The sequence below is a fragment of the Ovis canadensis genome, chromosome 9 (genome assembly GCF_042477335.2).
Source record: "Ovis canadensis isolate MfBH-ARS-UI-01 breed Bighorn chromosome 9, ARS-UI_OviCan_v2, whole genome shotgun sequence".
Classification (NCBI taxonomy): domain Eukaryota; kingdom Metazoa; phylum Chordata; class Mammalia; order Artiodactyla; family Bovidae; genus Ovis; species Ovis canadensis.
The window spans coordinates 104,146,085-104,162,175 of record NC_091253.1 but is presented as its reverse complement, the minus strand read 5'-3'; the positions used below and the strand labels follow the sequence as shown (position 1 = coordinate 104,162,175).

The following is a 16,091-nucleotide window of genomic DNA, read 5'->3' as shown; positions in this document are numbered from 1 at the left end:
ATACAGAAGCTTCTTTTTTGTCAAATTATGCTTAGGATAAATCCCTTAAATATATTTTTGGTAAAAAGGTTAATTTTAGCTTCATTGTAAGGTGCTTATCTTCAGAGGATTTTCATGCTCTTGGTGTCACCACCATAGCGCTTTCTGAAGAGATTATGCCTAGTTCACGTCGTCAGCGTTTTCAGGTTTTCAAAAATGAAGCTTTGGTGTAACTTGCTCGTGGCTGTGAAATACAGTAAGTAGTGAGGCAGGTCTCGGTGGCCCGCCGCCCCCTTGCTAACCCGCGGCATTCTCCGTTCTCCGGCCACTCTGCGCCTCTCTCCTGATGCTGTTCACCTGTACATTGCGAGTAAGTAAATGGTGTCTCAGCTGTTTTTCCTTCAACATTCTGTTGCTTTTCTGTACAGTGTACCGCACAGATAGATGATCTATATGTTTACTTTGCCTTTAGTTTCTGAATTATGTGAAAACTGTGTGATTCTCAATATGACTTGGCTTTTTTTCACTGAACGTTATGCTGCTGTAACTCACCCATATTGATACATAAAGATGTAATTCATCAATATTTATCATCATGCTTTGTACTCCATATACTGTTTTATTGTCATTGTGGCAACTTGATAATTAACTATAATTACCATTTTAGATTATTAATTATGATTATCATTATAATTCAAGTTTATGATATATTTCTTTAATTATGAATATGACTGTTTTTCTTTATGTGTTAGGAGTAGGTACTATTCCTGTTTCTTTTTACTGGAAAATCCTATTTATACTTCATGCTGGATGTGGTTCTCTTTTGTGATCTTTGTGTTTGAATGGCTTTTTTAAAACTTGTTATATTTGTGCAACTCTCCCTTACCCACCGGGGTATGCTTTTTGTTTGGTTTTTTGTTTAGTTTTGTTTGTAAGACCTGAATTACTTTTTACTCTCTAGTAACCTGGGATGAACCAGTAGAATTTGAGAACTGGCATCAGAGAGAATATGAACCTGATTATGTTTGAAAACTGAAAGATGATGAATTCTTTGGCTTTCATAATCATAATCAAATCATTAACAATTATTTTTCTATTCTGTCCATTTTATGGATAAGTAAATTTAAGCAGAGATATCTTAAATAATTTGCCCTCGATGACATACCCAAGTAATAGCCAACTCAGTGCTAGATCCAAATCCAATTTTCCATTTGACAAAGGAAAATGAGACACAAACAAAGAACTGTCTTACCTGGACTGGATCTCTAATTTTTGGATGATTTGGCATTAGAACCGGGGTATCCTGGTACGACAGTGCTCTTCATGTTTCACCATTATAACATTTCATGTTTCAGATATCTTTATAATCCCTAGATTATTTTGATCTGTTAGTTAAATATTGTAATGGAATTTATTAATAAATTTCGGGGAGAACAGGCATGCTTAGCTCTATGCAAAGTTCCACGTAAATAATAAAAACCATGCATGACATGGTTCTTCTCCAGAACATAGACTCCGGTTTGCATGTTGAGCAGCTCAGCCAGGTGGACGGTCTTTCCTGAATGTTCATTCTTCTCAAACGCGAGTCTGTTAGAGCCCCGACAGAGGAGCAGGTCTGATGGGATCTCTAGCAGCTTTGAAAGTGGCGTTCTTTTTATTATCAGAGTTTACTGTTGAACTGAGACTCGTTTTAAGGCAGACTGTTTTCTTCTTTGGGGAAGTAAAGAAAGAAATCCCTGGTTTTCCTCTTTTTGCATCTTAGGGCTCTCCAAATATCGTCCAGCTAACTCGCGATCTGCTCTGACGCCCCAGCACTCAGCAGGCTGTGACGGCACACCCACCACAAAGCCCCAGTGGAACATGGAGCTCCCACGGAAGGGGACAGGTAACGCACGGTTGCTGTCGCCGTCACTTTACTCAAGAGCGAAGCTGTGAGCTTCATAAAGTTTCTTTATCAAACTACAGCTCTGAGGGCTTTCATTACGGTACTGTCCAACAGACTTCTTTCTTCAAATACAAGCTGCATGTATATTTTTTTGAATCATTTTTGATTCGCAGTGTTCTGCTAGCTTCAGAGACGTGCAGCACGCTGTTTCTGTTAAATGTATATACGTTCTTCTCCAGAGTATGTGGCTTGTTACAGAGTGCTGGGTGTCGGTCACTGTGCTGTGGATGCAGTAGGTCCTTGCCGGTTATCTGTCTTCTGTGTCCCAGTGTGTCTGTTCATCCCACGCTGCTAGTCTCTGCCTTCCCGCGTTTCCCCTGTGGTAACTACAAACTTGTTTTCTATGTCTGTGGGTCTGTTTCTGTTCTGTGAATAAGTTCATTGGTGTGTCGGTATATATACCGCACACATGAATCATATCGTACATTGGTCTTTCTCTGCCTTCTTCACTCAGTGTGGCCATCTCTGGGGCCGTCCGTGTTGCTGCACATGGCATGATTTCGCTCTTTTTCATGGCTGAGCAGTGGTCCATTGCAGTCCACGTCTCTAGCCATTCATTTGTCACTGGGTACGTAGGTTGCTTCCGTGTCTTAGTCACTGTAGATAGTGTTGCTAATGAACACTGGAGTGCATGTATCTTTTGGAATTATGCTTTTCTCCACATATATGCCCAGGAGTGGGATTGCTGAATCATATGGTAACTCTGTTTAGTTTTCTAGGGAACCTCCATACTGTTCTCCATGGTAGTTCTACTAATTTATATTCTCATCAGTACTGTGGGAGGGTTCTTTTTTCTCCACACCCTCTCTAGCATTTAATGTATGTAGACTTCTGATGATGGTTATTCCAACTGGAGTGGAGTGATACCTCATTTTAATTTTTATTTACATGTCTCTAATAATTAGTGATCTTGAACATTTTTCATGTGCCTGTTGGCCATCTGTATGTCTTTTTCCCGCAGGTGTCTATTTAGATTTTATGCCCAGTTTTTTAACTGAACTGTTAGTTTTTTTGACACTGATCTACGTGAGCTGTTTGTATATTTGGGAAATTAATTCCTTTTCAGTCACATAGTTTGCAAATATTTTCTCCCATTCTGTAGGTTGTCTTTTCATTTGCTGTGCAAAACCTTAAGCCCCATTTGTTTATTTTTGCTTTTGTTTCCATTACTCTAGGAAAGGATACAGAAAGATGGTGCTGTGATGTATGCCCCAGAGTGCTATGTCCAGGGCCATTCTGTCATTCTCATTTTCTTGAAGAGATCTCTGGTCTTTCCCATTCTGTTCTTTTCCTCTGTTTCTTTGCACTGATCACTGAAGAAGGCTTTCTTATCTCTCCTTGCTATTCTTTGGAACTCTGCATTCAGATGCTTATATGTTACCTTTTCTCCTTTGCTTTTCGCCTCTCTTCTTTTCACAGCTATTTGTAAGGCCTCCCCAGACAGACATTTTGCTTTTCTGCATTTCTTTTCCATGGGGATGGTCTTGATCCCTGTCTCCTGTACAATGTCACGAACCTCATTCCATAGTTCATCAGGCACTCTATCTATCAGATCTAGGCCCTTAAATCTATTTCTCACTTCCACTGCATAATCATAAGGAATTTGATTTAGGTCATACCTGTATAGTCTAGCAGTTTTCCCTACTTTCTTCAATTTAAGTCTGAATTTGGTAATAAGGAGATCATGATCTGAGCCACAGTCAGCTCCTGGTCTTGTTTTTGCTGACTGTATAGAGCTTCTCTATCTTTGGCTGCAAAGAATATAATCAATCTGATTTCGGTGTTGACCATCTGGTGATGTCCATGTGTAGAGTCTTCTCTTCTGTTGTTGGAAGAGGGTGTTTGCTATGACCAGTACATTTTCTTGGCAAAACTCTATTAGTCTTTGCCCTGCTTCATTCCGCATTCCAAGGCCAAATTTGCCTGTTACTCCAGGTGTTTCTTGACTTCCTACTTTTGCATTCCCGTCCCCTATAATGGAAAGGACATCTTTTTTGGGTGTTAGTTCTAAAAGGTCTTGTAGGTCTTCATAGAACTGTTCAACTTCAGCTTCTTCAGCATTACTAGTTGGGGCATAGACTTGGATTACCGTGATATTGAATGGTTTGCCTTGGAGACGAACAGAGATCATTCTGTCGTTTTTGAGATTGCATCCAAGTACTGCATTTCAGACTCTTTTGTTGACCATGCTGGCTACTCCATTTCTTCTGAGGGATTCCTGCCCGCAGTAGTAGATATAATGGTCATCTGAGTTAAATTCACCCATTCCAGTCCATTTTAGTTCGCTGATTGCTAGAATGTCGACGTTCACCCTTGCCATCTCTTGTTTGACCACTTCCAATTTACCTTGATTCATGGACCTGACATTCCAGGATCCTATGCAATATTGCTCTTTACAGCATCGGACCTTGCTTCTATCACCAGTCACATCCACAGCTGGGTATTGTTTTTGCTTTGGCTCCATCCCTTCATTCTTTCTGGAGTTATTTCTCCACTGATCTCCAGTAGCATATTGGGCACCTAATGACCTGGGGAGTTCCTCTTTTGGTATCCTATCATTTTGCCTTTTCATACTGTTCATGGGGTTCTCAAGGCAAGAATACTGAAGTGGCTTGCCATTCCCTTCTCCAGTGGACCACATTCTGTCAGACCTCTTCACCATGACCCGCCCGTCTTGGGTTGCCTGCGGGCATGGCTTGGTTTCATTCAGTTAGACAAGGCTGTGGTCCTAGTGTGATTAGATTGACTAGTTTTCTGTGAGTATGGTTTCAGTGTGTCTGCCCTCTGATGCTTCTTGCAACACCTACCATCTTACTTGGGTTTCTCTTACCTTGGGCATGGGTATCTCTTCACGGCTGCTCCAACAAAGCGCAGCCGCTGCTCCTTACCTTGGATGAGGGGTATCTGCTCACCGCCGCCATGCCTGACCTTCAACGTGGGATGGTATCTGGTCTTACATTTAGATCCTTAATCCATTTTGAGTTTGCTGTTGTATTTGGTATTAGAGAATGGTTTAATTTCATTATTTTATAGGGAGCCCAGTTTTCTCAGCACCACTTATTGAAAAGACTATCTTTTTTCTCCATTGTATATTCTGGCCTCCTTTGTCACAAGTTAATTGACTGTAGGCGCAAGGGTTTATTTCTGGACGTTTATCCTGTTCCATTGATTTATATTTCTGTCTTTGTGCCAGCACCGTACTATTTCGTTTACTGTCGCTTTGGAGTTGTACTCTTAAGTCACAGAGCCTGCTTTCTCCAGCTTCATATTTCTTCCTTAAAATTACTTTGACTTAAAGACTTTAAAATTACACTTTTTGCTATTTCAAAAATAATATGCTCCTATTATATACAACTTTGAAATCATAGAGAAGAGGGGTAAAAATTGTCCCCTATTATGCCATTTCCAGAGAAGGCAGTGGCACCCCACTCCAGTACTCTTGCCTGGAAAATCCCATGGACGGAGGAACCTGGTGGGCTGCCGTCCATGGGGTCGCAAAGAGTAGGACACGACCAAGCGACTTCACTTTCACGTTTCACTTTCATGCACTGGGGAAGGAAATGACAACCCACTCCAGTGTTCTTGCCTGGAGAATCCGAGGGGCAGCGGAGCCTGGTGGGCTGCCGTCTGTGGGGTCGCACAGAGTTGGACACGACTGAAGCGACTCAGCAGCAGCAGCAGCCGCCTGCCGTTTCAGCTCAGTTCAGTTGAGTCGCTCAGTCGTGTCCAACTCTTTGCAGCCCCATGGACTGCAGCACGCCAGGCCTCCCTGTCCATCACCAACTCCCAAGAGTCCACCCAAACTCATGTCCATCGAATCAGTGGTGCCATCCAACTGTCTCATCCTCTCTCATCCCCTTCTCCTCCTGCCTTCAATCTTTCCCAGAATCAGGGTCATTTCAAATGAGCCAGCTCTTCGCATCAGGTAGCCAAAGTATTGGAGTTTCAGCTTCAACATCAGTCCTTCCAGTGAACACCCAGGACTGATCTCCTTTAGGATAGACTGGTTGGACCTCCTTGCAGTCCAGAGGACTCTCAAGAGTCTTCTCCAGCCTTCTCCCATGGTTCAAAAGCATCAATTCTTCTGTGCTCAGCTTTCTTTAGAGTCCAACTCACATCCATACATGACCACTGGAAGAACCATAGCCTTGACTAGACAGACCTTTGTTAGCAAAATAATGTCTCTGCTTTTTAATATGCTGTCTAGGTTGGTCAAGGCTTCCATGACAGCTCAGTGGTTAAAGCATCTGCCTCCAATGCGGGAGACCTGGGTTCAATCCTGGGGTTGGAAAGATCCCCTGGAGAAGGAAATAGCAACCCACTCCGGTATTCTTGTCTGGAGAATCCCGTGGACGGAGGAGCCTGGTGGGCTATAGTCCATGGGGTTGCAAAGAGTCAGACATGACTGAGCAACTTCATTCACTCATTAGGTTGGTCATAACTTTCCTTCCAAGAAGTAAGCATCTTTTAATTTCATGGATGCGGTCACCATCTGCAGTGATTTTGGAGCCCCCCAAAATAAAGTCTGCCACTGTTTCCCCATCTATTTCCCATGAAGTGATGGGACCAGATGCCATGATCTTAGTTTTCTGAATGTTGACCGTTAAGCCAACTTTTTCACTCTCCTCTTTCACTTTCATCAAGAAGTTCTTTAGTTCTTCTTCACTTTTACCATAAGGGTGGTGTCATCTGCATATCTGAGGTTACTGATATTTCTCCCGGCAGTCTTGATTCCAGCTTGTGCTTCATCCAGCCCAGGATTTCTCATGATGTACTCTGCATAGAAGTTAAATAAGCAGAGTGACAATATACAGCCTTGATGTACTCCTTTTCCTATTTGGGACCAGTCCGTTGTTCCATGTCCAGTTCTAACTGTTGATTCCTGACCTGCATATAGATTCTCAAGAGGCAGGTCAGGTGTCCTGGTATTCCCATCTGTTTCAGAATTTTCCACAGTTTGTTGTGATCCACGCAAAGGCTTTGGCATAGCCTTTATTGGCTATATAAAGCAGAAATAGATGTTTTTCTGGAACTCTCTTGCTTTTTTGATGATCCAGTGGATGTTGGCAATTTGATCTCTGGTTCCTCTGCCTTTTCTAAATCCAGCTCGAACATCTGGAAGCTCACAGTTCACATATTGCTGAAGCCTGGCTTGGAGAATGTTGAGCATTACTTTACTAGCATGTGAGATGAGTGCAATTGTGCGGTAGTTCGAGCGTTCTTTGGCATTGCCTTTCTTTGGGGTTGGAATGAAAACTGACCTTTTATACTGTGGCCACTGCTGAGTTTTCCAAATTTGCTGGCATATTGAGTGTCACAGCATCATCTTTTAGGATTTGAAATAGCTCAACTGGAATTCCACCACCTCTACTAGCTTTGTCCATTGTGATGCTTCCTAAGGCCCGCTTGACTTCACATTCCAGTTGTCTGGCTCTAAGTGAGTAATCACACCATCGTGATTATCTGTGTCATGAAGATCTTTTTTGTACAGTTCTTCTGTATATTCTTGCCACCTCTTCTTAATGTCTTCTGCTTCTGTTAGGTCCAAACCATTTCTGTCCTTTATCAAGCCCATCTTTGCTTGAAATGTTCCCTTGGTATCTCTTAAGTCTTTCTCATCCTGTTTTTTTCCTCTATTTGTTTGCATTGATCACTGAGGAAGTCTTTCTTATCTCTCCTTGCTATTCTTTGGAACTCTGCATTCAAATGGATATATCTTTCCTTTTCTCCTTTGCTTTTCGCTTCCCTTCTTTTCACAGCTATTTGTAAGGCTTCCTTAGACAGCCATTTTGCTTTTTTGCCTTTCTTTTCCATGGGGATGGTCTGGATCCCTCTCTTGTGTACAGTGTCATGAACCTATGTCCATACTTCATCAGGCACTCTGTCTATCAGATCCAGTCCCTTAAATCTATTTCTCACTTCCACTGTATAATCATTAGGGATTTGATTTAGGTCATACCTGAATGGTCTAGATCTCCACTTTCTTCAATTTAAGTCTGAATTTGGCAATAAGGAATTCATGATCTGAGCCACAGTCAGCTCCCAGTCTTGTTTTTGCTGACTGTATAGAGCTTCTCCATATTTGGCTACAAAGAGTATAATCTATCTGATTTCGGTGTTGACCATCTGGTGATGTCCATGTGTAGAGCCTTCTGTTGTGTTGTTGGAAGAGGGTGTTTGCTATGACCAGTGCATTCTCTTAGCTTAATGCTGTGAGCCTTTGCCCTGCTTCATTCTGTACTCCAAGGCCAAATTTGCCTGTTACTCCAGGTGTTTCTTGACTTCGTACTTTTGCATTCCAGTCCCTTATAATGAAAAGGATATCTATTTTGAGTGTTAGTTCTAAAAGGTATTGTAGGTCTTCATAAAACCATCCAACTTCAGCTTCTTCAAAGGTACTGTTCCGGGTATAGTCTTGGATCACTGTGATATTGAATGGTTTGCCTTAGAAACGCACAGAGATCATTCTGTCATTTTTGAGATTGCATCCAAGTACTGCATTTTGGAGAAGTACTGGAGAAGGAAATGGCAACCCACTCCAGTACTTCTTGCCTTGAAAATTCCATGGATGGAGGAGCTTGGTGCAGGCTACTATCCATGGGTCACAAAGAGTCGGGCACGAGTGAGCGACTTCACTTCACTTCACTGCATTTTGGACTGTTTTGTTGACTATGCGGGCTACTCCATTTCTTCTTAGGGATTCTTGCCCACCATAGTAGTTATAATGGTCACCTGAGTTAAATTCACCCATTCCAGTCCATTTTAGTTCGGTGATTCCTAGAATGTCGACGTTCACTCTTGGCATCTCCTGTTTGACCACTTCCAATATGCCTTGATTCATGGACCTGACATTCTAGATTCCTATGGAATATTGCTCTTTACAGCATCTGATCTTTCTTCTATCACCAGTCACATCCACAGCTGGGTATTGTTTTTGCTTTGACTCCATCCCTTCATTCTTTCTGGAGCTATTTCTCCACTGATCTCCAGTAGCATATTGGGCTCCTGACCTGAGGAGTTCATCTTTCAGGGTCCTATCTTTTTGCCTTTTCATACTGTTCATGGGCTTCTCAGGCAGGAATACTGAAGTGGCTTGCCATTCCCTTCTCCGTGGACCACATTCTGTCAGACCTCTCCACCATGACCCCCCCGTCTTGGGTGGCCCTACAGGGCATGGCTCATGGTTTCATTGAGTTAGACAAGCTGTGGTCTGTGTGATCAGATTGGCTAGTTGTCTATGACTGTGGTTTCTGTCTGTCTGCCCTCTGATGCCATCTCTCAGTGCCTGCCGTCTTACTGGGGTGTCTCTGACCTTGGACGTGGGGTATCTCCTCTAGGCCGCTTGTCGCTCCAGCACTGCCTTAGGCTGTTTAAAGATACCTATGATGTAACATTTTACTCCTTCCTCGCAGTGCTCTTTCAGAGAATATTCTAGTTTGAAAAATGTTAGCTTCCCTAGAAACTGTCAAATCTATACCTTTATAATTTTATAAAATAGTCCACTTATTTCTCCTCTCACCCTCCCCATGACAGTTTTTACAGTTGATGAGTCATGATCAGTCATGAGGACTTGATGCTATATATACCTAGAAGACTAACATATTTTGTCTTTTAAATTATTTCATACTTATTGGACTTAGGTTTCCAAAAGAATTCCGTCCCGATGCGATTGTTCCCCAGTTTGACTGTTTTACATCGTCTTCTGTTTACTCTGTTCTTGTTCTCACAAGATGAAGGTTGGCGTCCAAATAGAGTAAGTAAGTGATGCTGATGAAGAGAGACTCAGCCTTCAGATTTTGGAGGGACAGGGAGTAAAAACAAGATACATAAGCAAAATCATTTTTAAAAAAATAGTTTTTCCAAAAGTCATTAGTCAGGCTTCCCAATGCCAACTGATGGATCTTGCTTACATAAACCATGTTTTTAATCATGTAAACAGAAGAGGAACTGTTTATTGCCTTGAGGAGCTCAGGAGCCAGCTGGGAGGAGTAGGAGACTGAACAGAAGTGGCCCCGCAGAGCTCAGGGGTCTCAGGCCCTGGCTGCTGGCGGCTGCCTCTCTGTGCGTGTGTGTGTGTGTGCGCGCTCTCTGAGGCCTCGGCTGCTGGTTGCCTGTGGGTGTGTGTGTGTGTGTGTGTGTGTGTGTGTGTCTGCGCGTGTGCGCTCTCTCTGAGGCCTCGGCTGCTGGTTGCCCATGTCTGTGTGTGTGTGTGTGTGTGTGTGTGCATGCGCGCACGCTCTGAGGCCTCGGCTGCTGGTTGCCCAAGTCTGTGTGTGTGTGTGTGTGTGTGTGTGTGTGTGTGTGTGTGCGCTCTCTCTGAGGCCTCAGCTGCTGGTTGCCTGTGTGTGTGTGTGTGTGTGCCTCAGCTGCTGGTTGCCCATGTCTGTGTGTGTGTGTGTGTGCGCGCGCGCTCTCTGAGGCCTCGGCTGCTGGTTGCCCGAGTCTGTGTGTGTGTGTGTGTGTTTGCGCGCGCGCGCGCTCTCTCTGAGGCCTTGGCTGCTGGTTGCCCAAGTCTGTGTGTGTGTGTGTGTGCGTGCGTGTGTGTGCTCTCTGAGGCCTCAGGCTGCTGGCAGCCGTGTCTCTGTGTATGCTGTCGTCATTTATTGAAACAGTTGCTCACAGAGTGTATTTCAGAAGGAAGTTAGCTGAAGACTTTAGCACTTACCTTTAATACATGAATCTTGACAGTGCTTAGCCCTCCCTTGCCAATTTTGTATTCTCTGGTTTTGTTTGGGGTTTAGAGTAATTTTGCTTTCTTATACTTATTAAGATTTTATCATACATGAAAATTTTTCTACATCATTTAAAATGATAACGCTTAGGGCATTTCAAACCTCAATCTGATATAATTGGAGAGTGACACTTCCACCTACCTTCCATGCCTTTAGAAAAATAAATTCTGTCTAATAAATTCTTACTCTAGTGAAAAATCCAAGCATGTTTGTTTGGTTTTTCCTAGCGATATGGCAGACTAGCCTATGTATAGAAGCAGATCTTAACGCTGTTTTGTGTCCACCAGTGTACTTTTGTATCACTGTTTCATATTGCTTCATTTTTTGCCTTTTTTGGAATCTCTTTACAGTTTTTAGTTCTCGTAGCATCACATGGGAAGACTGGAGAGGCAATAAGAGCATCGTAGTGAGGAGCAGGGGAGCGCTGACACTGTGGCGCTGGTGGCTTCAGGGTTGGGTCCCTTATGTCACCAGCGTGCTACATGGACTGATCTGTAAAACTTGATTTTGAATATATTCTTTAATTTGCCTTTGAAGTTTCCCTTAAATATATCTGTGCTGTGCGCTCTGGCCACTGAAACGGTTAGTCATTCAGTCGTGATCGATTCCTTGCGACCCCATGGGCTGCAGCGTGCCAGGCTCCTCTGTCCGTGGGATTCTTAAGGCAAGAGTGAGGGAGTCGGTAGTTGTTCCCTCCTTCAGGGATTCTTCCTGACCCAGGGGTCAGACCAGGCTCTCCTGCAGTGCAGGCACGTTCTTCACCCTCGGAGCCACCAGCGAAGCGGCAGTGACCACTGAGCACGTCTTAAAATTCATCAGTGACGTTATCAGAGTTTAGGAAACATTGGTACTACGAATGATAGCGTTCCAAAAGTTTAACTCATACTTGTATTTTACTTTGGAATTCTAAAAACAGGTTTCCGGTAGACATGTTGTATTTGATAGGTAACGTTCCCAAACTAGCCAACGAAAACCCTTTTTAACTTACACTATACAGAAGAATAGAAGTATCGAACCCAGCTACTATGTGTAACAGTGTTTCTAAGAGAAAGGGCACTCAGTTCAGTTCCTCAGTCGAGTCCGACTCTTTGCGACCCCATGAATCACAGCACGCCAGGCCTCCCTGTCCATCACCAACTCCCGGACTTCACTCAGACTCACATCCATCGAGTCAGTGATGCCATCCAGCCATCTCATCCTCTGTCGTCCCTTTCTCCTGCCCCCAATCCCTCCCAGCATCAGAGTCTTTTCCAGTGAGTCAACTCTTCACATGAGGTGGCCAAAGTACTGGAGCTTCAGCTTTAGCATCAGTCCTTCCAAAGAAATCCCAGGGTTGATCTCCTTCAGAATGGACTGGGTGGATCTCCTTGCAGTCCAAGGGACTCTCAAGGGTCTTCTCCAGCACCACAGTTCAAAAGCATCAATTCTTTGGCGCTCAGCTTTCTTCACAATCCAACTCTCACATCCATACACGACCACAGGAAAAACCATAGCCTTGACTAGATGGACTTTTGTTGGCAAAGTAATGTCTCTGCTTTTGAATATGCTATCTAGGTTGGTCATAACTTTTCTTCCAAGGAGTAAGCGTCTTTTGATTTCATGGCTGCAGTCACCATCTGCAGTGATTTTTGGAGCCCCAAAAAATAAAGTCTGCCATTGTTTCCCCATCTATTTCCCATGAAGTGATGGGACCAGATGCCATGATCTTCGTTTTCTGAATGTTGAGCTTTAAGCCAACTTTTTCACTCTCCTCTTTCACTTTCATCAAGAGGCTTTTTAGTTCCTCTTCAGTTTCTGCCATAAGGGTGGTGTCATCTGCATCTCTGAGGTTACTGATATTTCTTCTGGCAATCTTGATTGCAGCTTGTGTTTCTTCCAGTCGAGCGTTTCTCATGATGTACTCTGCATAGAAGTTAAATAAGCAGAGTGATAATATACAGCCTTGACGTACTCCTTTTCCTATTTGGAACCAATCTGTTGTTCCATGTCCAATTCTAACTGTTGCTTCCTGACCTGCATATAGGTTTCTCAAGAGGCAGGTCAGGTGGTCTGGTGTTCCCATCTCTTTCAGAATTTTCCACAGTTTATTGTGATCCACACAGTCAAAGGCTTTGGCATAGTCAATAAAGCAGAAATAGATGTTTTTCTAGAACTCGCTTGCTTTTTCCATGATCCGATGTATTTTGGCAATTTGATCTCTGGTCCTCTGCCTTTTCTAAAACCAGCTTGAACATCAGGAAGTTCACGGTTCACGTATTGATGAAGCCTGGCTTGGAGAATGTTGAGCATTACTTTACTAGCGTGTGAGATGAGTGCAATTGTGCGGTAGTTTGAACATTCTTTGGCATTGCCTTTCTTTGGGATTGGAATGAAAACTGACCTTTTCCAGTCCTGTGGCCACTGCTGAGTTTTCCAAATTTGCTGTCATATTGCGTGCAGCACTTTCACAGCATTATCTTTCAGGATTTGAAATAGCTCAACTGGAATTTCATCACCTCCGCTAGCTTTGTTGGTAGTGATGCTTTCTAAGGCCCCCTTGACTTCACGTTCCAGGATGCCAGGCTTAGGTGAGTGATTACACCATCGTGATTATCCGGGTCATAAAGCTCTTCTGTATTTTGCTATGTGAGCAGCACAGCTCTAACCCAACCCAGAGGATGAGGGCAGTGAGAGAGGAGCAGACGCTGGGGCCTCCTGCTGTGGCAGCCACCGTGGCCTGGGGCTCTGGCAGGGAGGCTCCTGGTAGTGGTGAGGGGCCCTGGGAGCTCTCTTAAATCTCTGGTGATGCTAGATAAAAGTTCACAGGTGGGTTTGCAGGGCCTTATTCAAGCTCATCCAACTAAGGCACCTTTTATTTGGCTATAGAATTCTTACAAAAATTTTTTGAAGTAGGTGACTAAAAATGAAATCACAGATATTCACATTTCCAGCTTCTCTTAGAAAAAGAGTTAACTGACGCGCTTCAGGCTGGGACTTGCTTTCCATTCCCGCGGTCCCTTGTGTGTTGCGCTGGGCAGTCTGCTTTGGCGCTTAAGACTCTGCTTGCTGTTTCTGAGCTGCCCGCCCTAGGGCTGGCCCGCCAGATGTCTGCTGAGAGCCGGGATGTGTGCAGACATCATCTGGGAGGGATGGACCCTGCCAAGGAGAGCAGAGGTCAAGGTGTGCTCTCCAACCCCTCCCCCCAAAGCTGGTTTCCCTTTCCTTGCCCAGGCTGCTGCTGCTGCTGCTGGTGCTAAGTCATGTCAGTCGTGTTGGACTCTGTGCGACCCCATAGATGGCAGCCCACCAGGCTCCCCCATCCCTGCGGGGGGAATGTTTTAGGGCAGGGGTAGAGCCTGTTTGGTGAGTTCTGCCATTTGGGGTAAGAACTGAGGAGCAGCAGGAGTGTCCATTGTCATTTAACTTGACCTTCTCCCGAGCTGGGGAGGGAAGCGGAGGAGGGCTGCGGGGGAGGGCTGCGGGGCTGGGCGCACTGTGCACGCCTCTCCTTGGCCCGGCGCCCCCTCCTGTCCCCTCCCCTCCCCCAGCGCCCTTCCCCTCCTCTCCCCTCCCCCAGCGCCCCTTCCCCTCCCCTCCCCTGGCACCCCTTCCCTTCCTCTCCCCTCCCCTCCCCTCCCCCAGCGCCCTTCCCCTCCCCTCCCCTCCCCCAGCGCCCTTCCCCTCCTCTCCCCTCCCCCAGCGCCCTTCCCCTCCCCTCCCCTCCCCCAGCGCCCCTTCCCCTCCCCTCCCCTGGCACCCCTTCCCTTCCTCTCCCCTCCCCTCCCCTCCCCCAGCGCCCTTCCCCTCCTCTCCCCTCCCCCAGCGCCCTTCCCCTCCTCTCCCCTCCCCCAGCGCCCTTCCCCTCCTCTCCCCTCCCCCAGTGCCCCTTCCCCTCCTCTCCCCTCCCCTCCCCTCCCCCAGTGTCCCTTCCCCTCCTCTCCCCTCCCCCAGTGCCCCTTCCCCTCCTCTCCCCTCCCCTCCCCTCCCCCAGTGTCCCTTCCCCTCCTCTCCCCTCCCCCAGTGCCCCTTCCCCTCCCCTCCCCTGGCACCCCTTCCCTTCCTCTCCCCTCCCCTCCCTGACGCCCCTTCCCCTCCTCTCCCCTCCTCTCCCCCGGCTCCCCTCCCCTCCTCTCCCTCCCTGGGGCTGCCCTGGGAGCAGGGGAGGTGGGTGGCAGGAGGGGCTGAGGGGACCCCTGGGGTGGGTTTCTGCTGGTAGGGAGGAGCAGAGCTCCTGCAGTGCTGAGAAGGGATTGCTGGTTACCTAACAGTCAGAAAGGCACTGTCCTGGTTCAGAAATCCTTTTTTTTTTTTAACCCTAACCCTAAAAAGGGTAGAGTTCTTTCTTCTGAAACTAAAAAAAGACTTGGATTTTTTTCTTTAAATTATGATACAATTCTACACTTTTTTTTTAAATTTGAAGAGCCCGAAGAACAGACTTCAGACTTCTAACAGAAACTGCAGGTTTTGTGTTAAATGTAAACAGATACCAAATGTGATGAATTTAATGGAATTAGCAGGCTACTCACTGTTTCTAGCACTTTTATCAAATGGGCTGGAAAGCTTCTGCATTAGGTTTGTCTTAAATACCTTTTTTGTTTGCTTTGCATTTGTTAAATTGACTGCAGCTAACCCTTATCCACAGTGAACTGCTGAGGCCTCTAGGAAAGATTTTATGTTAGATGGAACAACAAAGCTGACCATCTGTTGTGTTCTTCGTCTGTAACTTGAAATGGGCAGACTACAGTATTGTGAATTGCTTTTGTCTTCTTTTCCTGAAGAGTCTATCTGCAGTAGAGACATGTTTTGCGTCACTAAAGTGCTGCCATTAACTTTGGTTTTAATTTCTGGTTTCTGTGGGAGTTTAGGCAGCTTGCAGTGTTCTGTTAGTTTCGGGTGAGTAGCAGCGGTTTAGTTTAAAGGGGCTTCATCAGCTTTTAAATGAATGTTGCCTGACCTTGAGAGGACAAGTGCTGAGGCATCCTGCAAACCCCTAAAATGATGGGTATGTGGAGTTGTGCGTGTTACTGTCCATGTCATGGGGACGATAATAGACGCATTTTTTCCAGTAGTGATTCTGTGGAGTAACTATTACATCATGATGCTAGTATGAAAGTAAGCTCAAATCTGACTGTTAGATGGGTTCACATGAGAGAGAAGTTGTATTTTCTTACCATGTTCAATTAGACCTGGTAAAAATTATTCAGAAAAAAATTAAACAAATAAAAAATAATATTGTCTATATAAATGAAAACTTAAGAGCTGAAGGTTAGTATGATGATAGAGTAATACTAGGTTTTATCTGATGTTCTATTCTAATGAATATTTTTGTATATATTTCTTTGCACTTATGCATTAGCACATTTGTAGGGTATGTTTCTAGGAATGAACTTTCTAAATTAAAAATATGAGCATTTAACATTTTTACAGATAGTGCTGATTTGTTGTAACTTGTTCTT

General features: G+C 44.8%; 1 protein-coding gene across 5 annotated transcripts in view; it reads left to right on the top strand.

The window, feature by feature from the left end:
- The window catches only part of TAF2 (TATA-box binding protein associated factor 2), a 96,727-nt gene that overhangs the window by 73,382 nt on the left and 7,254 nt on the right, over positions 1-16,091 (top strand). For all 5 annotated transcript variants that reach the window (XM_069600749.1, XM_069600748.1, XM_069600750.1 and 2 more), the window contains one exon: positions 1,742-1,864. In XM_069600749.1, the coding sequence (XP_069456850.1) occupies positions 1,742-1,864 (123 nt within the window). The remainder of the gene's footprint in view (positions 1-1,741; positions 1,865-16,091) is intronic.